Source organism: Rhipicephalus sanguineus, chromosome 6 (genome assembly GCF_013339695.2).
Source record: "Rhipicephalus sanguineus isolate Rsan-2018 chromosome 6, BIME_Rsan_1.4, whole genome shotgun sequence".
NCBI lineage: Eukaryota > Metazoa > Arthropoda > Arachnida > Ixodida > Ixodidae > Rhipicephalus > Rhipicephalus sanguineus.
In genome coordinates this window covers 56,016,196-56,039,392 of record NC_051181.1, presented here as the reverse complement: position 1 = coordinate 56,039,392, position 23,197 = coordinate 56,016,196, and the positions used below count along the sequence as shown (strand labels likewise).

At 48.3% G+C, this 23,197-nt stretch overlaps 1 protein-coding gene across 1 annotated transcript in view; it reads left to right on the top strand.

Annotated features, from left to right (window-relative positions):
• Window positions 1-7,567: 7,567 nt before the first annotated feature.
• LOC119397865 (uncharacterized) overlaps window positions 7,568-23,197 on the top strand; it is a 48,328-nt gene continuing 32,698 nt past the window's right edge. The window contains exons 1-2 of the mRNA XM_037665199.2: window positions 7,568-7,744; window positions 18,216-18,355. Coding sequence (XP_037521127.1) covers window positions 7,592-7,744; window positions 18,216-18,355 — 293 coding nt within the window. The 5' untranslated portion in view covers window positions 7,568-7,591. The remainder of the gene's footprint in view (window positions 7,745-18,215; window positions 18,356-23,197) is intronic.

The following is a 23,197-nucleotide window of genomic DNA, read 5'->3' as shown; positions in this document are numbered from 1 at the left end:
AGTATATTAGATGACACGTTGCATGAGTGCACTTCAGAATGTTTTTATGCAGTACCTTGAGCAGTTTGTCCACAGTGAACACTGCAGTCCTGGCATCCACCCTGTCGCTGCCGCCGTTGAACTGCCGGAGGCAGCTAAACAGTGATTCTATGGGGTCGCTGTTCAGGCCACGTGTCAAGGCCACGTGTCAGCTTGTAACGGCAGTCGACAGCGGAGACTTTTCTTTTATCGGCTTAATAGCATCAGAGACAACGTTGGTGACTTCTCGCTTCTTTTCGCACGATAAACTGGGTCGCACATCACTGTCGCATGCCTGCCTTTGCATGTCGCGCACACCAAGGCCACGTGTCAACTGAAATTGAGAAAGTAACCTGTATAACACATAAATGAAAAAGCTGAAGCTGAGGCGGAAAGAAAGACCTACTTGATATGGTCAAGAAGGTATTCAGTCAGTGCCACTGTTGATCGTGTTGTGAGAAGGGTCGCTTCGTACGTCTCTTTTGTTATTCGCATTGACCGGCCGCCTTGTATATAGAGGTCTTCAAGGTAGCAGAGAAAATCCAGTTCCAGCAAGGACAGCCTTTCATCGTCTGTCGTGTGAAATGGTTCCTCATGCTGTCCGCCTGCCTTCAGTGCCCCGATATCATGAAGGGCATACCATTTTGCGATCATCTTCATGAAACTGATTTGGTTTCTGAATTGGCTTGCATCAGGATGACATTCGGGATTTTCCTGAAGAAAGTGAAACGTAGCTAATGTTGGGAGAGAAAACATTTGTCTCGCCCTGCACACTTTCATTTTCTCTAGGTTGTTGGGTTGCACGTGTGCACGGGTAAGAAATCTGCCGGCTTCACCAGCAACTGCGACTGAATTTCAAAAAGTTCCTTGTAAGTAGAAACCACCTTGAATAAGCCCTCCGCCCTCCGTCATCTCTCGCTCAAGAAAATTAGTGCGTAGGTTCTTTATGAGGCGATTGGGGTCGAAAGACAAAAACAGTGGGTGACCTTTTCGCAGAGGGTGGGGTACAACATGAACAAGGCTGCCATCTTCTGAGAAACGTTTGAAAAGAGCAACATTTGTTTGGTGATTGTCAGTGACGATTCTCGCAGCACGAAAAGCGAATTCGGCTGCTTTCATGACTTCCAGTGTCATCGGAGAAAGCTTGTCGTTCTTGAGGCATCTTGTGAAAAAATAGCCCACCGGTATGACATAGGCTGTTGACAGTCCTCGTAGGACGAAGCATAACAAGCGGTTTGCTGCTTGAGGAACTGCACTTGACTCTTCCTCGCGACTCATGTCAACAAGACCAAATATCCTGTCCACTTGTTTGTCATAAATAACTTTCTGCGCAATGGCCATCTCATCTATAATGAGTGAGCACTACACTTCCTGTTCAGCGGATAGCCCTTCGCGCTCCACACGCAGCCGCTCCCCTATCAGTGAGGTCACACCGCCTTCGCTGGACGAGTGTCCTGCATACTTTTGAAGCGTAGCACGACATGAGAGCTTCAAAAGGCATCTGCTTCGAATATGCTTGTACCCTTTGATTGAACAGGCTTTCCATAAAACACATTCCCGCAGGATTACGTCCTTCTTGAGCTTCTTGTAATGCATTAACAAAAGCCTGAACGTCTTTGTTGCTTGCGTAGGTTAAAAGGCGTTCCCTTATTTCATCTCGATCGGCCTGCAATTCTTCAACTGTTCTCCTTGACGAGCAACTTTCTTTTTCAATCTGCTCACTGCTTTATTTGACTCCTCCAAGAGATGCGCAAGATCTAATGTGGTTTGGCAGGCCTGATCTACAGGAAATCAACGTTCTGTGCTCGATTCTGAGGCCGACTGTGGAATGAATGCTTCGATCTCGTTTTTCACATGGTGCGAGGAACCTCTGATTTTAGGGCTTTCTCCTGAGCTTTCGCAATCACCTGCTCCAACTATTGCGTCATCAGTTGCATTCATTCGCCAGCGTTTTCTGGGCTGCGCGTTCTTGTTTTGCATGTAGTGCGGACAACCGGGAAACACAGTCCGGACCGCAGTCGCAAGCAAAATCCTAATCTTCGTGTTTTTTTATAGTCATCCTCAGTGAAATGTAATGAACATACCAGCGACCTGTCGCTTGGCTCCCACTTTCTCGCTTTCTCTGACGGTCCTTGGCAAGAAATATTCTTCAGCCACGCTTCTCGACGCTGCAGATCGCAAGGAAATTCGTGGTACTTCATTGTAGCGTCTCTTCTCGCGTTTGAGTTGCATAGCGGCACACAACAGCTTCGCGGCATCTCACCGTTAAAAAAACGGAAAAAACCGTCTGTCACAGACGCGCACACCAAGAAACCATACTCAGACGCAGGAAACATGAGGAAAGCTACACACACGCGATCACACAAAAAACACACGAACAACGCATAAATCCCGAAGTGACCACATTGTAGCATGAACTGGCCTCTGCCTTGCGTACCGGACTAGCGGCGTCCTCACCAAAAATTGGCCGCGTATCTGCGTGCTTCGCTGCAAATGTCGTCTAAACACGATAGAAGAGGCGCTGCGTGAGAGATGGACGCCATCTGGCAATACGTCGGGAAACATGAGTGCCGTATTGCGGGCTGGTAGTCCCGGCGCAGCAGCAGGCGAAGACCGGCGGTGACCAACGCGACCGGCGGGGACGCCAGCCAGCCCGAATCACGCGGTTTGGCGCGAAGCGCTGAAGCAGAAGAAACGTCCGCACTCAACAAGTACTCTCCACACACTCTTTTATTTACACGTCGCTTCGGTAAAACAGGAATGCCAGAGCGGCGCCCCATGGCATTCGTACAGTGCAATACAGAACCGAAACCGAAACACAACAATGAGCTCGTGCATAGGGCACGGAGGAAGGCAAGCTTCAGCGCAGTCGCATTTTCAGCGCAGCTTAAGAAACTAGGGTCTTTAGAATTACGTATGTATGCATTTTTTATTAAAGGAACACACCACCTAATACTTACCTAGTGATGTTGCGCCTCAGATATGCGTAATGTTTGCTTTTTGATCGACAATGTACACAAGTATGAACCTAGTCAGCCGTTCAAGATGCCTGGCCCTTGGGCAAGTGGTCCAACTTTGGCCGAGTGGCTGAATCGAGTGACGTGCCGACAAACAGAAAGACAGACCAAAATTCCTCCGTTTAAGTATCCCAAGAAAGACTATCGTCTTTAAAACTGCGGCCGCAACTGTCAACTGGACCGGGACGCGCTTGCCCATTGAGGGCGACGCGACGCAGCAGGCCCCTCCTGTTTTTTTATGTAACGGCCGTGCCCATGGCATCCAACGTCCCAATGGACTCCAGTATGTTTTGCTCCAATCATTTACTTTCTTCAGCTTGCTCTCGCAGGACGCAGATCATCACCTAGGATGTTCCACTTATGAAGCTCGTTTTTGTAACAGGACCTTGGAGCGTCCTTCCGAGAGTGGTCTTGACCGCGACCAATCCTTCTACTTCCGTGCTGCGTATGATGTTGCCGCTCACGATCTTCCGCAGTTGATCAGATCCTATGAGCAGGCTAATGCCTTTTTCGCACAGTTTGCTCTTGGCACAGTTTGCTCGTCTGCCAGCCGATAATTTTGCTCTCGCAAGTTGGCTGCGAAGGAGCATTCCGTAGCCGTGGCCGGGATGCCGTGGCAAATTACTGGCATCGCTATGGCTTCGATGACGTGCTCGTTGTAATCAAACAGGCTACGTAGGCGAACCTCGACGACATTGCACTTTCTCACACGACAAGGAGAGTCTGATGAAAACGTGTTCACCGAAAGGCAAGTCTCTCTAAGAATTTTTAGTGCCAACCCTGTCACCGGGTCTTCCTTAATCAACGTGCGTTGACTGCCTCCGTCGAAGATTCCTCTGACATAAGACGTCTCGTTGAAACCGACAATCCAAGAACGGAAGGTCTGTAAGTTGACGCCTTCGTCAAGTTGACAGCTTGTAACGGCAGTCGACCGCGGAGATTTTTCTTTTATCGGCTTAATAGCATCAGCATAGGCGTGCGCACACCCACCTGCCCCCCCCCCCTAATCACCTAAGAGGGGGGGCGCTAAATCTGCCCCGTACATTGACCCTTCTAGTCACCCAAGAGGAGGGGGGGCGCGAAATTTGCACCATACATTGACTTAGTAGAGTGGGGGGGGGGGGCGCTGCGACGAACCTTTGCCCCCCCTAATGGGGAACCCTGCGCACGCCTATGAGCATCAGAGACAACGTTGGTGACTTCTCGCTTCTTTTCGCACGATAAACTGGGTCGCACATCACTGTCGCATGCCTGCCTTTGCATGTCGCGCACACCAACCACCGCCGGCACTCGTTCGCATGGTGGCCCTTCATAGTACATCGATAGCACCGCATACATTTAGCCAGCCGGTTCTTTTAGATGCGAAGCATCTTATGGCGGAGGTGCTGGTGGTGTGCGGCGTGACCACCCTTACTGCGCATGCGCAAACCCTCTCCACACACCTTCACTCCCCACACCTCCTATACACACCCCCTCTCCTCTCCCCCTCTCGCGCGCCTCATTCTCTCCTGCGACGAGTAAAGTCCCTTAATATATAGAAAGTAGCGACACTCTCCTCCACATCCTCTCCAAAGTGTACAACCCTCCTCTCCCAAGTGTCCAAACCTTATCTATATCCTCTCCCAAACGGCCACCGTGCGGCCGCCGTCCCCATAACCCGGCTTGCGCCGCTTTCCTATCAAGAATGCTATGTCATGCTGATAACGCGTGCGTTTCCCGGGCGACGGCCCGTGAAGCGGGGAGGTGGAAGGCGGGAGAGGAGGGTGCTCGGCGTGGCGGCTAGGTTAAAAGAAAGACGGTACTTTCCCAAAAATATCCAGGGACTTTAGCGACGAGAAGGCAGCAGCGACGCCTCCGGCGTCTTGACGTGGCACGAGCGGCCGATGGCCGCCTCTGCTTCTGTGACTCTACACGCGGGGCACTCGTGCTCTCCTTCCCTCGCTGAAGAATTCCACGACGACACCAATGGCATGGACTGCAGAGAGGCAGACACACATGACCTTGCGACTTTGCCGGAGTCGAATTCCTCGGAAGCCGGCAGTTCCACGCAGCGGGAGTTGGATGGAGACTGGAAGACAGTGCTGATTCTACGCCAGAGCGGAAGGCACAGGCTCGAGAACGCAAGAAACAAAATTACACCATCTCCCGCTCAAGCTAACCATCTCCCCGCTGCTTCGCATCCACACATGGTTCTCTTTAGCGGGGGATGGTGTAATAGTTTTCTCTGATATTGTCAAGGTAGCGCTGCATGCCTCGGTTTGATGCCTCTTAGACTTGCAAAAGAAACATTAGTTGCGTACTTGCTTCGATTCTTCGGATGCATGTAGGACCGATGACGACGGCACATGCTTTCTATTGTTCCACTGCCTCTGATAGAGGACGTCCATGGATAGAGGGGTCGAGAGGAAGAACCAACTTCATACAATATTCCAACGAACTCGCACTTGCGCCGCTTGCTAAAAGTATACAGTAGCCAAGAGGCAAACTTTTATCATTATTCGTGGTGTTTACATTGAGGAGGGCAGTAGCCGGCGTGGTCAAGACGAAACTCCTTATTTGCGAGAATTTGTGCCCGGACAGTGAAAGCTCAAAATACAGGCGATACACGCTGCGCACTGATAGCGGCGAGAACAGTCGTCTGCCATGGAGTAATCTGCCAAACGGTAAAGCGCGTCGGCATATATACAAGTGTTATCGAAGTTTCCAGCGTTATCGCTGGCGGCTTCGTAAGTTCCGGAATAAACTCGAATGTTCGCGTTGCGCGCGTAATGTCTCCGGAAGGTTCTAAAATAATCTAGAAGGTTCCCAGTCATTCCGGCGCGGTTTGCGCAAGGTACTATTTACACGTGAAATGGGCCGGTAACATGAATAGACAGAAAGGAGTACGTGTGCCATTGCCCGCCTCTGAAAAAGCACCGTGCCGTTGCTTGAAACAAAACATGGAAAAGAAAAAATAATCAAGAGATGAAAAAAAAGGGTCCTCATGTTCGTTAACGCTTATGAAAGGGCTTAAGACACCGGACAGGTCGTGTGCGCCACCACTCAGAGTTCGCAATGCCGTCCTGTTCAATTGGTCCCACCGAGTCAGTTGTTTCTTTTTTCTTTCTTTTTTGCTTCTGAAAGGGCGCACTCTCGACAGTATATTGGTTTCTCGGCAGGTGGGTATCTCGCAGAAATTGCAGCTGGAGAAAGTGCCTGGTGCGTGAGCTGATAGCTGACACCGCCGTATCCACGTCCTTTCATTCTCTCCCGCACGCGGGGCCCCGGATCGAAGTGCGCGATCTTAAATTAGCCCTGCAACACTTTTTCAGCATGGTCACACAACAGCGCCGATCGATAGTCGAGGCTCCTGAGTACATGCGAGCCAAATATAATAGCGCAGCATGAGGCCTGGAAAATTAATTCTCAAAGTCAGCTATGAATCGCTCGCTCTTCCCTCGGCAACTGGTGCCATGAACCCAAATAACGGTGCCATAAGCCGCAAGTCCACAGCCATTGACTCATTTGAGCATCGTGAGCTGCGTAGCTATCACACTGAAAGGAAGCCATGCGTTCTTAGAAAAAAAAAGAACGCAAAGAAAGTACTCAAGGTTATAACGTGCGCTGACAAAATGGACGTAGCTTCTTGCCCTCTTGTCATGCCCCCCCCCCCCCCCCCCCCCGCTGCGTATCTTCCACTGCGCTCACTGGTACGAAAGGAGAGAGGACGCACTTAAAGCGCGCGACAGAGCTCTCTTTCTCCGCTCGTACTTCTTAGACTCTAAGAAAATTTGCGGCAATCGGTTCACGAGGTAATGAACTCATATAATCAAGCCATTTATGATCACTTGGAAAAGTGTTTTAGGACCCCTTAACGTCACCAATATTTCGGTGCGCCTGATGGTATGGTGCTTCACCGCAGTGGGCGCTAGCTTATCATAATACTTTGTCGGGTGTTTCGAATGACGCGAAATTAGTCATAATCGGTAGCATTGATTATCCGATACGTCGGAGTATATACGATTCAATATCGGATTTTTCCGACACAAAGCTACTAAATAAAATACTGAAGTCGACAAAAAAGTGCTTTCAATGCTGCATTAAGAAAGTATTCCTAACCCTTATGGTAACTGTCTCTATAAAACGAACATTTTTAGGTGGATGAGTCAACAAACTTTTCACAAAGCGAGAATGCTTGCGTCATACTGCTCGTAAGCATCTTGCTAAAGTCCAGAACAGAGAAACTCAATTTTTTAGAAGAACGTCGGATTTCAAGAGAGCCAGTTCGTAATTACGATGTAGCTTTGCAAGGCATGGGCCTTGACGGCGCGTAGTTGTCTGTCAAACGTCCAAACACGCAATGTTTATAGGATACTTTACGAGCACACATACGTTCCGCTTTGATTGGTATGTCACAGCCGAGAAAAACAATATGCCGTGCATTATCAGAGCGCGTGATTTGTTGGCATCAAAGCATGACGTGAAAGCAGCAAAACAGAACGCCGCTCTTCAGGATTAATCTGGCTGGCTAGCCGATCTTATATAGTGCAGATATTTGCGAAGTAAGGGCGCAGGGAATGACACGTATGCGCATTTCGCTGACGCATGCCATGCGCTGCAGCATTGCTCTAAAGTTCATCTTTCTATGGGCGGCTGCCCTTGTAGTCGCCAAGTTAGGCCCACCAGGGGGTCCACAGAAGCTGCACCAAGATCCAACGGACAGCTTTAAGGTAATATTCATTAGGGTGCAGTCAACGCTTTCAGTTATTCACTCCGCTGTCGATATGCAGTCAGCTCTGCTCGTGTAATACCCAGGCAGCATTCGCCACTTACCACGCTTCATCGTCGCTAATAGCGTGACTAACGCGGTATTCTGCGTGGCAGGAAAGTGTTCTGCCACAGTCACGCCGCTGTTTGAAGCCGCTTTGGAAGAAGGTCTTATTAAGTCTTCATGTCAGGCATGGAGTCACATTATATACAGAATATTGAAGTTTATTGACATGAAGTAAATACAAGTCGATCGCAAACACTGCATGGCCCCTTAGATGAAGGTTAGTATAAGGGTCATTTACAAACATGTAATTGACAGTTGCGATCATCATTGGCATTTAAATACAAAGAATGAGCATTAGCAATTAGAGACATGGAATCTATAGGTGACAACAATGCGACAAAATGTCATTTTTAACTCAGATATGGTAAGCATAATAACATTGATGAGTGTGATGTGTTTGAGCATAATAAGTCTGAGGAGTGTTATGTACGTGTTTGACGTAAATGGTACATTATTTCATGAAACCAAAGATATCGCAAACCTATTCAATGCACATTCGAAATCTTTCTTTACTCGAAATAATGGCATTTTACCATTTTACGACGTCGTCCTGCCTCGTATACCTGACGTTTAGATCACTGAAGGAGGCATTTTTGATATATTACTTAATCTTGATATCAGAAAATCCTCTGGCCCAGATGACATTCCGCACTGTTTTCTGAAATGCTATGCGGAATGGGTATCCAGATATTTAAAGGTCTTGTTTGTGAAATCCTTGGAATTTGGCTGGGTGCCCGGTGACTGGAGGATCGCCAGGGTCCAGCCACTCCACAAAAAGCCGTGAATAAGCAGCACATAAAAATTATCTACAAACTTCTTAATCTCATCTACGCACCTAATTTTCTGTCTCCCCCTCACGCGCTTGCCATCTCTTGGAATCCAGAGGGGGGAGACAGAAAATTAGGTGGGTAGATGAGATTAAGAAGTTTGTAGGTATAACATGGCAGTAGAAAGCACAGGACCGGGTTGACTGGCAAAACATGGGCGTGGCCTTTGCCCTGCAGTGGGCGTAGACAGGCTGCTGCTGCTGCTGCTGCTGATGATGATGATGAAAAAATTACCGCCCTATTTCATTAACTTCAACTACATGCAAAATCTTGGAACACACACTCAAATAAAATACATTTCTAACAATCAATCAGCATGGATTCCATAAAGGCTGTTCGACAATAGCGCAATTGGTACAGGCTACAGACAGTGCATGACTTTGCGAACTATTGATGCGAACGCTATACTGACTTTGCGAACGCTATATAGTGTCTTTGCGAACGCTATATTGATGGATTCTTCGAAAGCTTTGGATAAAGTCTCTCGTCAGAAACTACTGCATAAATTAGACATAATTTTTAAAAATCCTAGCCTAATTATTTGGATTTCAGATTACCTTATTGGGCGCAGACAATTCGTTACCTTTCAGAATCACGACTCTGATAACCTTTCCATCGACTCTGGTGTCTAGCAAGGTTCGGTTCTTGGGCCTGTCTTCTTTTTGCTCTATATAAATGATCTTGCAAGAGATCTACCTGTTAGGAATAAATTTTATGCTGACGACTGTGTCTTATACTCCGAAATAGATAGTCCTTGCGATCAAATATTACTAAATGATGCATTTCAGAAAGTTGTTGCCTGCTGCGAAAATTGGTAGATGTTGGTCAATTTTGAGAAAACTGTTTTCATGTACGTTGCTAAGAAAAACAATAAGCTCATTTTCAATAACTCCACTCACAATATTTTAACGCGATAGCGTTAAAGAGCTCGTTCCGCAGGAATTCCGGTGTTGGCGTCGGCGTCGTTGGTTGCGAGCGAAAAATCATCTTGTATAAAAATAAAAATAAAAAATCTTAGGCCTGAGTGAGAATCGAACCTATGCCGTCTGCGTGGTAAGGAGGCGTTCTACCACAGGGCCACTCCATTGCTCGGAACTGCACTCAAGTTAACTTTAATGCTTCACAAACATACGCGTCCTGCGTACAGGTGTCACAGTATGAGATGTAATATCGCAGTAAAACGGGGTACAAGCGTATATTGCCATCGGGCGTCACACCATGCGAACTGCATAGCGAGTTGGTGGTCTAAAGCCAGCCACCCATTAGAAAAGGCCCACACATCACTGAGCATATTCTCTTACGAACACGCAGTGGGTGCATCGCAACTTCGAAAACGTATCACGCGCGTAATTGCTGCTGGTTTAAAGCATGCCATCCATTACAAAGGGCATACACATTAGTGCGCGCATTCTCTTACACACATGTAGTGGGTACACTGTTGTCCTAAAAGTGCTGTTGAAGAGGGCGGAAACCTTTACCTTTACTATAGGTATGTCGAGTGTGTGTGTGTGTGTGTGTGTGTGTGTGTGTGTGTGTGTGTGTGTGTGTGTGTGTGTGTGTGTGTGTGTGTGTGTGTGTGTGTGTGTGTGTGTGTGTGTGTGTGTGTGAGACCGGGCGACTGAACATAATAACAAGCGAAACAGAGCACGATGAGGATGGGGCCGGATATCGCTATCGCGTTCAAATCTTAAAGGCCAAGCTTAAGCGTTCCTCAATTTTTCAATCTGAGGTAACAGATTATAAGTACCTGGGCCTGTGGATAACTAACAACCTAAAATGGAATCTAGACATCGATATAGTAACCGCTAACGCCTGCCGTAAATTGTTTTTTCTTAGGCGGGCGTTAAAACTGTGAACATATTCCGTTCGCTCATTAGAGAGAGAGAGAGAGAGATAATAAAACGAGAGAAAGGCAGGGAGGTTAACCAGAATTGTAGCATCCGGTTTGCTACCCTACACTAAGGGGAGGGGGAAAGGGAAAGAAAGATGGAAAGGAAAGCGGAGAGAAGAGCAGGCGCGTGATAAAATAAATATAAACAAAAGGAAGCTGTAGAGCGGGAGTACTAAAGCCTATTCAATAGGCCACTGGCACGCAAAAAGTTCAGTAAGGCCTTAAATGATTTTCGCTGTGCAGACAGTTCGGGTAGGCACTTCAGCACTGACTGTTCCGACAGGGGTCTGTCGTCAAGGCGGGCCAACACAGCAGCTAGCGACAGTCTGTGCTAGCTGTAGCGAGGGCAGCGACAAAGAACGTGGTCTATCGTTTCTTCGCTGTCACACTGGCTGCAAGCAGCACTCTCTGCCATGCCGATTCGGAAGGCAAAAGATTTGGTGAAAGCAACAACCGTGGCCTCGCTCATTAGCATACAAAACATGCTTCCAGTCCTTATACCACCATTATTTGGGATCCCTATACGCAAACTAACATAACATACTAATTTGCGCATACAGGTGGGAATGATTTCATAATTCCAGCAATGTACACAGTTTTCTATTCACTCATGTGCTTTCCCAGAAAAGAGATATTATGGAGGCTTGCTGAGCAAAACGACATTCTGAGTCCTTATAATGTTGCATAAGTGGTCGCGGAGCATTGCTGCTCATGTATCAGCTTCAGCTGTTGGATGGCAGTGTTTACCCTGCAAAGAAAGTCGACAACAGGCACAATTGTGCGGACACTGCTCGAATTTTGAAACTTTTTATAAATCCACTACCAACTGTACCTCGTATGTTCCAGTTCATGCCAAACACATGCACTGATGTTATGCAGCCCATTCAAGACCACGGCACCTTATTTTATCAACTGGTGAGTGCAGGTATAAAAAGTGCAGTGGTGGCAACAATATTTTCCTTCTCGGGAAGGGCCACTACAGGGGTGAAATTCATTCTGGTGTGCGCCTAAAGGGACCAGATGCACGTTGATGTCTGTAGTGCCTCAAGGGGGCTGACAGGGAAGAAGGTCCATATAGGCTTCTCCCTGTGTGATGTGTGGTGCGCGTTCGAAGTGTGCGCCTTTCAAAAGTGCGCAACATGAAAAGAATAGCGCGCGAAAACGGTGGCCACATGAAAGACGACGACGACGACGACGACGTCGAAATAACGTCCAGCACGAGAGCGCGCGGCACAGGTTTGAAGGACAAGTGGCCCAATAGGAATTCACCACGGAGATTCCAGGGGCCAATAGTTGGGCACCACGAAGCTTGAGCATCGCCAATCGGGACGGGACAAGTTGGCCCGAGGCCGAGGAAAAGCCTGGGTCGAAGAAGAGTTCCAAGGGGGAGTTCGAAGGGAACGAGACAAGCGGATGGTAGGCACCGGACCGGGCGCTGAAGACAGGCCGTCGGGTTTCGGACCCGAGCCTCCAGGACTTCAACCGGCCGGAGCCTCCTGCCGTCGCGTTCCCGAGCGAGGGCACCACAGCCATGGTACGCGAACTCCACCCCAAGGCCTGCGGACTACGGCTCCGGCAGGCAAGCAGCAGCAGCTGGGCTACGGGCCCGAGCTGTGAACCCAGAGCCTGGGCCTGTTCCTCCAGGCATCTCAGCGCGTCGCCCAGTGACCACCGTGCCCTCGCCAACGCCAGCCACACGAGTCAACTCCACCAGCCAAGCCTCCACTCGTTGGTGAGACCAACCTCGTGCTCTTCCCCGCTCCGCTGCTCAGCCGCGTCAGAATTATACTCTATAGTTTAGGTTTTTGAACTCGCATTTTGTTTCTTGTTTAGAGTGGTTTAACGTGTGCAGTGATCTTTTTGTTAAGCGTTTACCTATGTACAGTAAGTTCTCCTTCAGTGTATAATTAAAAGTTGTGTGTGTTTAAACCAACGGCTTTGTCCTTGATGAAGCTCTACGACGTTCACGTCGTAAAAGAGCTGTCGTAAAAAGAAAAAAGAACCTGCATCACAAATTGGCGTCCGCAGCGACAGGACAAAGCCGTTTGTTTTTCGACTTGAGGTTTTAATAGTTAAAGCCATGACGAGCACCTGGGAAATATTAGGATTGGCAGAACGCATGGGTCTCAAGGGCGCGGAGTTCAGAGCGTGGTATGAAGAGCGGATGGCGCGAGAGCGAGAGGAACGGGCTGCAGAACGAACGGCAAAGAAGGAGATGCTCGAATTGGAGCTTAGGGCTAAAATGGAACAGCTCGAAGTGGAGAGGCGAGCACTTGAGTGGCGACTCGAAGTGGCGGTGGCTAAAGGGACGCAACTTGAGGTACAGAGACGAGAACAAGCAGCGGATGTTTGCTCCGATAGCGGTTTTGGCGGGAGCGAATTGGATTTCTGTAAGGTTAGCCTTGAACCTCGCCATAGACTTTCGTTAGAGCCAGGAGCTCAGATAGAGGATGGCAGAGAGGTAGGCGGCCAAGGAAGCAGGATTCTTGCAGAGCTTGATGAAGCGGAGGATAGCTTCGCAAGTATGGAACAGGGCAGTTCCATTCAGAATGGCAGGTGCTTTGGAACCTCTGAGAGGCCAAGCACATATGAGGAAGAGGTACGATTGCCTCTCAACAGCTCCATTGAAGGAGCACAAAAAGATCGCTTGGGTGATTACGGCGAGTGCCGTGAAGAAAGGTTTAAGGTGGTGGACGCCGATTCTTGTGTACCGCGAGATGCGGTAACAGGAGCCACAAGCAGAGTCGGAAATCATGTGAACAACTCGCTCGTAAAAAGAGAGATATTGACTTCTTTGCTTGGGGCAGATGCGATTTCCGCGATTGACCAGGACAGTAGTGCGGAAGCGCTTCTCCAAGCAGACTGTAGAGCGTCGCAAGTACGTTCGTCCGTATATGATGATGTGAGCGGACGGGATGACCAAACTGAAAAGGTGGATAGTGGTGAAGCTAACTTAGAATCAGTTAAATCTAGTGGCAGATTGTCACTCCAGTTCTCCTTCAGAAGCGAGAAAGGTGATGCCTCTTCCGTGACATCCTTGAGTACGACAGATATTTCGTCTGACTTGGATGCACAGGGCACTTGTCGGCGAATGCCAGTGGTTGGCTTGCCGGAAGGACTCATTCCAACACTTCCGACGCGGTGCGCGTGGAGGCGGCGCCGCCAGTTGGATTTCCATCTTCGTTCCGTTGAGGCTAGAAACTCCACTGAGCGTCCGTGTGGTCGCATGCAGGGGTACAGACGCGCGTTCCAACGAACAAGCTTCACAGCGTCTTTACCATGGTTGTTTCTTAAGCGTCTGAATGATGCCACACGTCTGGTTTGGGACGCCATAACGTGAGCGTCGAGTTCAATGACCGCTCGCTGTTTTGGGTTCCTGACTTTGGATAACGGATTTATATGTTTTGTAAATATCAGAGTTTTGAATGCGATGTGATGTACAGATATTGATGTCGGATGTGAGATGAAGTACCTAGCTTATGTGGCAGCTCTTTGAGTGTAAAGCGATCAGGAAATTTCGTATGGTTCTTTGTCCTTGCATTGAACAGTTGGGGCTACCGGAACTTTATGTTCAATGGAAGTGTAAGGGTGCAAAAGTGCATTGGCTTGGGCTATACTAGTAAAGTGCAGTGACTATTAACTGGTAGACTTTGCTGTTACCCGGGCAGCATTATGCGATCGCATTGCAACACTGGTTGAATTGTATATTTACTTGTCGTAAATGGTATACCTTGTGTGCGCATTGACTGTATCCAAAACGGGTTAGTAGACAAGAGGTGTGGTGCTTAGAGTCTGTCGGTGAGTGTTGCGCGCACTGAGCGGCAGTTTTTCGACCAGAAAAACTTTTCGAAAAAGGGGCCTATGTGATGTGTGGTGCGCGTTCGAAGTGTGCGCCTTTCAAAAGTGCGCAACATGAAAAGAATAGCGCGCGAAAACGGTGGCCACATGAAAGACGACGACGACGACGACGACGACGTCGAAATAACGTCCAGCACGAGAGCGCGCGGCACAGGTTTGAAGGACAAGTGGCCCAATAGGAATTCACCACGGAGATTCCAGGGGCCAATAGTTGGGCACCACGAAGCTTGAGCATCGCCAATCGGGACGGGACAAGTTGACCCGAGGCCGAGGAAAAGCCTGGGTCGAAGAAGAGTTCCAAGGGGGAGTTCGAAGGGAACGAGACAAGCGGATGGTAGGCACCGGACCGGGCGCTGAAGACAGGCCGTCGGGTTTCGGACCCGAGCCTCCAGGACTTCAACCGGCCGGAGCCTCCTGCCGTCGCGTTCCCGAGCGAGGGCACCACAGCCATGGTACGCGAACTCCACCCCAAGGCCTGCGGACTCTGGCTCCGGCAGGCAAGCAGCAGCAGCTGGGCTACGGGCCCGAGCTGTGAACCCAGAGCCTGGGCCTGTTCCTCCAGGCATCTCAGCGCGTCGCCCAGTGACCACCGTGCCCTCGCCAACGCCAGCCACACGAGTCAACTCCACCAGCCAAGCCTCCACTCGTTGGTGAGACCAACCTCGTGCTCTTCCCCGCTCCGCTGCTCAGCCGCGTCAGAATTATACTCTATAGTTTAGGTTTTTGAACTCGCATTTTGTTTCTTGTTTAGAGTGGTTTAACGTGTGCAGTGATCTTTTTGTTAAGCGTTTACCTATGTACAGTAAGTTCTCCTTCAGTGTATAATTAAAAGTTGTGTGTGTTTAAAGCAACGGCTTTGTCCTTGATGAAGCTCTACGACGCTCACGTCGTAAAAGAGCTGTCGTAAAAAGAAAAAAGAACCTGCATCACACCCTGTAACTGCCACCTTTTCAAGGGTGTTCTAACACCCATACTACGGGGGTTCTTCTAACACACATACTATGGGGGTGCTCATAAACGCCCATTGCAGTATGGTGTAATTCATCCTTACACCTTACATTTTTAGAAGTGTTTTTAAACACCCTATGTTTACGGTGTTGCCCGTGCGACGAATAAAAAACACCCTTAAGAGTGAAATATTTTTTAGAGTGTGCCCTCTGTCTACTGCCAAGGCTTACGACAAATCTCGGCAAACCTCGCACATACTTCAAGGAGGCGTATAAAGCGCTGTACATCTCGGGCCATCTCACGCCTAAGAAACGGATCATGTTTCGAAATGTAGCGTATTCTAGAATAAAAACTGGCTGGAGTTTCCTCTGTTTCCTTAATAAACCTTAAATGTCTTTCCAGACAGTCCCCTTTGAATGGAGCATAGGCTCCTTTAAGGTTTTCTGTTTGAGGAGTACGAGTGTTTTTCCCGCGACGTGTGTCGTATTGTCTGGCTTGCCGCTTGCGCCTGGTGTTTCGTGCACAAGATTGAGGAGCCTTTTGAGCAGTATGTATCTTATGTCTGATTATACGTTTCACGAAAGGTTCGTTTTTTCTGGCTTGCGAAACGCGGCTGCAGTGGTGAGTGGACAGATTGGACAGATCCATCACTTCATTAGCCGCCCGTGTGCTCCCTTCATTTAAATAGGGCCAGTGAGTATCTGTGCTTCCTCAATTTCAGTGGTAGATACCGTAACTGACACCGTGATTCTAACTCTCGCCACCACCGCGCCCCTGTGTTTTGATGAGCGCCTCAAAGTACCTTTTACAATGCAGGTACATGACGCTGCAATTTCAGTTTCCCGACGCTGATCGGAACCAGGAGCGGACGTAATCACGTTCGCTGTGCTTCTACATCTTGATACAGGAAGCACTACATGTCCTGTTCACTACCTAGAACACATTTTTTGTTAGAGCCCCTTGTGTGGGTTGGGAAGTGTTACAGATAACGAGGTTAGTCGCATAATTCTGCTGATATGTAAACTGTCGGAATCTATTTCTGTTTGCACTAGTCCGGTATATCTCGGTTCAGAAAAAAAGCAATTTTTGGATCTTACACAGCCTTCTCTGCAGCGGAAGTCGCCGGTTGTAGTAAAATATTTCGCTGTAAAGTCTGAAGTTTCAATTGGTCGTTTGCTGCCGCTATTTCATGAACTTTCATTGTACTCCTCTATGTTGATTTCTTCTCTTTTAGTCGTGCGTGAGAAGTGTTCGCACGGATTTTAGGCATATTGCCTCCTTGAGGAAGCGAGAAAACATAATGTGCTCTTTGTAGATAGCGGCACAGTGTTTGGGTTTCGGCAGGGACATCGGGTTTATCTTCTACGAGTTTTTCGCCAGTGCCTGAGAGCGAATGTCTCTGTAGAAGACAACGGGTCTGTGGCGGGTATGCCTGGATCGTCAGTTACGTCAGTGGCCGTACCGTGTATATGTCGGCAAGCGAAGGAGGGATGGGTCAATATAATATTCAACACAGGGGTTGTTCTATGTCCGACTCTTTAAGCCCCACGTTTATTGGAGTTGAAGCTGGACATCTCACGAAAAAGGTAGGCGCATATGAGGTCAACATACGCACGTCTAGAACTACGCGTCGCCAGTTGCGTGCTCGAATACAACCTGCAGTGTAGCCGAGCACGCAACTGGTGCGCTCGACTACACTTCACGTGTAGTCCAGCCAGGCACCTACGACGTCCGTGCCTTAGACTTTTAAATTAAAAATGCTCAGTGCTTGCATTCACGCGCAAATAAATGACAACGTACCCGATAATTGTTAGTGGAACTAAGATACCTACCACACACCACAAATTCAATGGTGTAATCACAGACCGGAAAGTGTTTTCGTCAAGTCACGGTGCTGCCCTGAAGTCAAAACTGAAGATTTTTTCCGTGTTCGTCGAGTTGTTGCAGGAACAAGATGAGGCTCGTTTATTGGTAGGATGCTTGCGATACAGCATGACGATGATCTCAAACGTGACATCTAGATGTGTAAGGATGCTAGATAGTATACAAGATGCAGGATGGCGTATATGCTGAGGCCTACCACGCTGCACGTCAACCAACTGAACTATCGCGGAAGCGTGGGCTCGTCCCATCAGTGTATATATGCTCTGCGAGCATCTTTGCCTGTCGACCCGACACAGGCAAAATCCCCTATCGCGACTTCAAGTGACTTTGAGCGAAAGGTAAGCGCCGCTATCCGGGCTCTCAAACGATACATGTGGGCATTATTGCGAGATTGAAACGAGAGAATACGGGCAAACAACAAACAGTTAAATAAAAAACTCGGCCTCAGGTAGCAACCGATTTTACAGGAACACATTCCATACGCTAGTTACGGCCCAAAGAAATTACAGGAATCATTGCTCATGAGTTCCTTTAAGTGTTTTTTTTTTCGCACTATCAATGAAGCCCGCGCGTGCCTGTGCTCTTTTAACGGTGGCAGCCGCAATAATCGTGGCGACAATAGTTGCGCAGCGATGACTGCCGCCTAGTTCGAAAGATGGTACCAGGCAACGTTACTAGGCAAGGTTTGGTTTCCAAACTCCTGCGAATGCGTGGACCTGCCACCGATTCTCGCATCTCGAGGCGCCGGTGTCGCTTTTTCACGGTCAGCCCGGCGCGGATGGAGCGGCGCAGCAAGCACTCTGTCGGCGGCTGTGCACGTGGTTAGGGGGCCTAAATAGTTCTAGCAGAAGGGCAACGTCACTGATGTAACCCATTTTCTGGTTTTCAAATAGCAAGTGTTTTGCGATGTCTTATAGCTCGAGACACATTTTCTTAGCGAACATTTCTTGCTTTCGCAGGTAATGGAAAAGTTTCAGCACGTTGTCGCCATATCTGACTCGGACAACGACACTGTGTTTGAGTGCCTCGCAGCAAATCGCACGGAAATCGATATCGAGGCGCAGACAGCAACCTACATGTTTGACTTTCTTTCATCTGGGTATGTTTTTCTGAGCTTCTTACAGTACATGGGCGATTTCTTCAAAAAAAAAACATACTGTATTTCAAGAGAACTTGAGAAAAATATGAAGAAATTAGGACAGAAAATTTATATTTATGTTGATATTCCGCTGGCTGTAATGCACTGGGCGATGGGGTAAGGAAAAAATATGGGGATGGACTAATTTATTGAAGAAAGAAATAAAATATAATCAATAAAGAGAAGAAAATGCGTACGTGCAGTGTAATTTCTCACGCAGTGATGAAGCTCTAAAGAAAACGTTCGAAAAAGTGCGATGAAAAATATTTTACCACGAAAAATATCATAAAATTATCTTTTATCTTGTGTAGTTGCAAAATACAGCTTCCTTGTCACAAAAGCAAACTCTAATGCAAGAGAAAAATCAGTTTTAATCAATTTTAACACTGTAATTTGCGCATTTAAAATGTACCACGCTAAATTGCTTTTAAAAGCAGTTTTGCTGAAGGAAAAGAATCCATACCTGGAATATGGTTGAATATCAGTCATCACTGCCTCGCCGAGCACCAGCGTCCCAATTAACGAATTAAGCGTTGGTTTGACGCCCGATGAATTTAACGTGCGATGCGACTTGAGGCGCCATATGCGGCCCCATGTGGCATACGACAGTTCAGGAAACGTGGGACGAAAGTGCGATTGGAGCGTAGGCTCCGGATCGAACTCGAGTAGCTCATCATAAACTCTGAACACCAAGTGTCTTCTTGGAGATCCACGGCTTCATCTGCCACAGTCGTTTCTTTTTTAACGGCGAATCTGTGATAGCCGACCGTAAAATGTCCATGGTCACCAGAAAACCATCATCATCAACGCGTATGAGGCACAGAAATTGGGCAAATTCCTCTACTAACCCCTGCTGTACTAAAAATGAAGAAGGCAGCAGTTGTCCCAAGAAATGGCTGTGAAGCGACAGCTGCGAGCTATAAAAAGACAAAAAGACAAAAAAAACATAGACAGAGAAGACTTTAGGGGCACGACTTGTCGTCCATCAATTGTCTTATGCCACATGGTCACGCAGTGGTCAATACAGGCCTAATACAACGCCAACAGTGCGCACAACCAGTGCAAAATAAACTAGCAAGGTCTAACATAATATAGACTACAGAAATAACCAAGAACTAATCGCAATATTTCACCGAAAATCGCGAAAAAGGCTTCTGGAACACCGGGCTCATACCCGGGCCGCGCGAGAGAGGGCGCCACCACCTTCGCAAGCGCGCGATTACCATGTGAACCACTCAATTTCCGATGCTACGCACTTCCTAAAGTATCACCGTAGTGGAGGTGCATTAAGCGCAAGATTTAGAACTACACCAAGCGACATTTTCACAGGCGGAGCACCTTAGTGTCTCGGCGTGTCGGCGTGCATTGTCGTCGTCGTCTCCTGTCGCGGCGTGCATCGTCGTCTGCTGTCGTGACGGTTCATTTGCTGGAGCGCGAGAGCTGGCGCTACCGCCTCAGCGCTCGCGGTGTGGCGAGTGATAGCGAACGGCGCACGTTCACAATGGGAAACGCTCCTTCTGCGATGAACGTTGAACTACCAGCGCGCGAGAAACGAGAACGCATCTTCGCCCGCGAGAGATAACGCCGACGCAGGCAGTGTCTGCCAGAGAGTTTCTTGACTGAAAAAACCGAGTGCTCGCGCGGCACAACCGTTCACCGGCCACCCCACATATACAGGCACTGCATCTTTACCTGCAGTGTAGTGAGGCTGGTACATTTCTCTTGTGCGTAGTCCAACAATAAAGATTCGCAGCGTGCACGTTAACTAAAAGCGGACTGCGGGTCTCTGTGTCTAATCTTTCTTCTGTCTATCATTGCCCGTTAGCAGCGATTTTGCTGTGGGAAACAGCGGCGCACACTTCGCCCCTCCACAGGTTTCACGTTAGTGGAGCTGAAACACTATTCCCTATACCTTGGCACACACGCACACACTGCACTCACCGTGACGAAACGAAGGGACATACATAGAGTACCCACGCATTGAAATACGGCATCCTTCTTTAATGTCCATCTAAATATATGTACGCGGGACTCTAGCATTTCGCTTTCATTGAAATACGGCCGCCCCGGACGGTTAGCGGCCGTACCTGCTAGGCCATCTTGGCGGGTCACGAAAAGAACTACGTTTAGAATTCCTATATCGGCGTGATATGGCGAACTGCCTTTTGTTTCTCTCTTAATGCTTTCATAATAACCCCCTTTTAGTAGCCATATTTTAAAACTCATCCATCTTCCTCGAGGTAGTCGTACTCAATTATCGCGTGCTTCAATGCTACATCCGAAGCCAAAAGGGGCCAAAATGAAAGCAACTGTAGCTTTCAGTCCTCCAGACCAACATCTACTCCCCAAATAAACCTTGTGGAGCAAGATTACCGACAAGTTCCAAAAATGAGGGAGGAACTGTTTAGCGGCCAGCTTGAAAAAGAGCATCGTAAGGACGAACGGCAGCACTTGCTCTCGGCACGCAACCGTTGCTCCCCTGCAGGAAGCCGCAGACAAATGTGCACGCGCCAGACTTTCTCGTTGCGCACTGCACCAGTCTAATGTAGTAGTGGTAGTAGTAGTAGTAGTAGTAGTAGTAGTAGTAGTAGTAGTAGTAGTAGTAGTAGTAGTAGTAGTAGTAGTAGTGTGGGTTCAGGTAAGGACAGAACATGAGTGGTCCCGAGTCTTTTTGGTTTTGCAGAGAATTTTAGGGGCGAAGCTCCTTATGCCGTGGGTCTGTCTATCCTCCGTTCGTTTGTAGGTTGTTTGTAGTAGACACCTCTAGTTCGTGAGAAGCGCGCGTTTTGGTATGCAGTAGAAGAAGAAGACGACGTTGACGAGTGAGACTCTCGTGCGTGTTCGCCTGTGTGGCATTCTTTCTTCTTTACTGCGCGCGTTCTGGTATGCAGTAGAAGGAGAAGACGACGTTGACGAGTGACACTCTCGTGCGTGTTCACCTGTGTGGCGTTCTTTCTTCTTTACTACGTCTCGTGTTTTCAACGACACCCGAAGACAACATTTCAGAAGTAACTCGCCATGAGGCTCCCTCTTGGCACGCTTTCTCTTTAGCTCGGAGTCGCCAGATGGAAGACAAGGTGGCGGAACGGAGGGCACGGAAGGCGGCGGCAGCGCGCGCTCGCAAACAGAATCGTGAGGTGAGAGCCCGCGAGGCCGAAGCTGCACGTCGACGCCGCGAAGCAGATTCCGCCGTTCGAGCCCGCGAAGCCGAAGCTGCACGGCTGCGGCGAGAAGACCATCCGAGGGACGTGTATAGACCTGGTATTTTCTAATTTCCAGTTGCAACCCGTACAAGAACCGCTGTCCCTTCACTTCACGGACCATAAAGCCGTGATAATGAAGGGACAACGCAAGCCAAGTATAATCTAATTAGGAAAAATAAAAGTTTCATGTTTGTAATGTACACACAGTGTTTCTCACTCTTCATATAATGATTGATGGGGCGTTACACAGAACATTCACGGTTTACCGATGATTCTCTCCGGAGCTTCGCCCCACTCATCATCATTCACCACGTGGATATACTGTGATTTTTTTTATACGAGTTGGGAAAATGTCTCTGTGGAAAGAAATCAACCTTCGTTTTGCGAAAATTACCGGAGATTTTTCGAAAAATATTCTTATTTCACTACAGGTGAAAAAAACCCAGGCAGCGTAAATTAAGTTCATAGAGCTGTAACAGCGAACATAATTATTTGATTAGTCAGTGATACGCCAGAAACAAGCCCCGACATGCATTCATGTGAGCAGTGAGCCCTAATGTGGAATATATCATGCTATGTATGCTCCAAGACACGTTTATCATGGCAGAGTGAACACAATTGAAATTAAAAGTAATAAGTAATTAACAGTTGCTTGCGTTTCTTCTGTCGCGACTCCATGAGCATCGTTTGCAGCTTGCCCAAGAGTTCCATTTCTGATCTGGTGAGAAATGCTGCTGTTTCGTTGTTTTGCGTCTCTAGTAAACTTGGTCTGCTTTGGTCTCGCAACACATTGTGATCACGTTGGCAGACTTCTGCGAGGAGCAATGAAAAGCAGGGGCTTCCAGTTCGAATTAACCACTGTGGATACAGACGCGTTCGAATTATCGGGAGTTTTCCCGCATAGAAATACACACGGCTGTGTCGGGACCAGGGTATCAGTTTGAATGAACCGAGCTCGAATTAACGGGTTTTTACTGTAATACTGTAAGCCTACGGAAAGTTAAATTTATGTCATTGACGATGAATTTTGTAAAAACGGTCGAACTTTGATTTTTGTAATAATAGTATAATACCTGGCGTTTAACGTGACAAAACCACGTGATAATGATGAGGCACGCCGTAGTGGAGGGTTCCAGAAATTTCGACCACCTGGGCTTCTTCAACGGCACATAAATCTAAGTACACGAGCCTCAAACATTTTCGCCTACTACAGCAGTCGACCGCCATAACCCCTAGCCCACAGCGGTGGGGCAAACTTTGATTTTTGAGCAACTGCCTATGGCTGACCCCGAATTCAGGGGTCCCTTTTTGCAATTTTCGCCAAGGCGTTGAAACTGAAAATATTTCTACCAAGTTGCTCAGCTCGGACCTTTAGCACAAACTCTGGGCCGTTCAGCGAGCCGAGGAAGCCGCCAAGGGCCAGCAACCCTTGGCCGAAGCCTAGGCGGGATCCAGGCCCATCCCACCAATTCGCAGGGCAATCAATAGAGTGAATTGTTCTGATATGAAGTCTACAAAAATCTTCGTTCAGCGAACTGGGAGCGCGGAAAAAACACAAAGGACGAAGCGAGGAACCACATAAGACGAGCGCTCACTAACA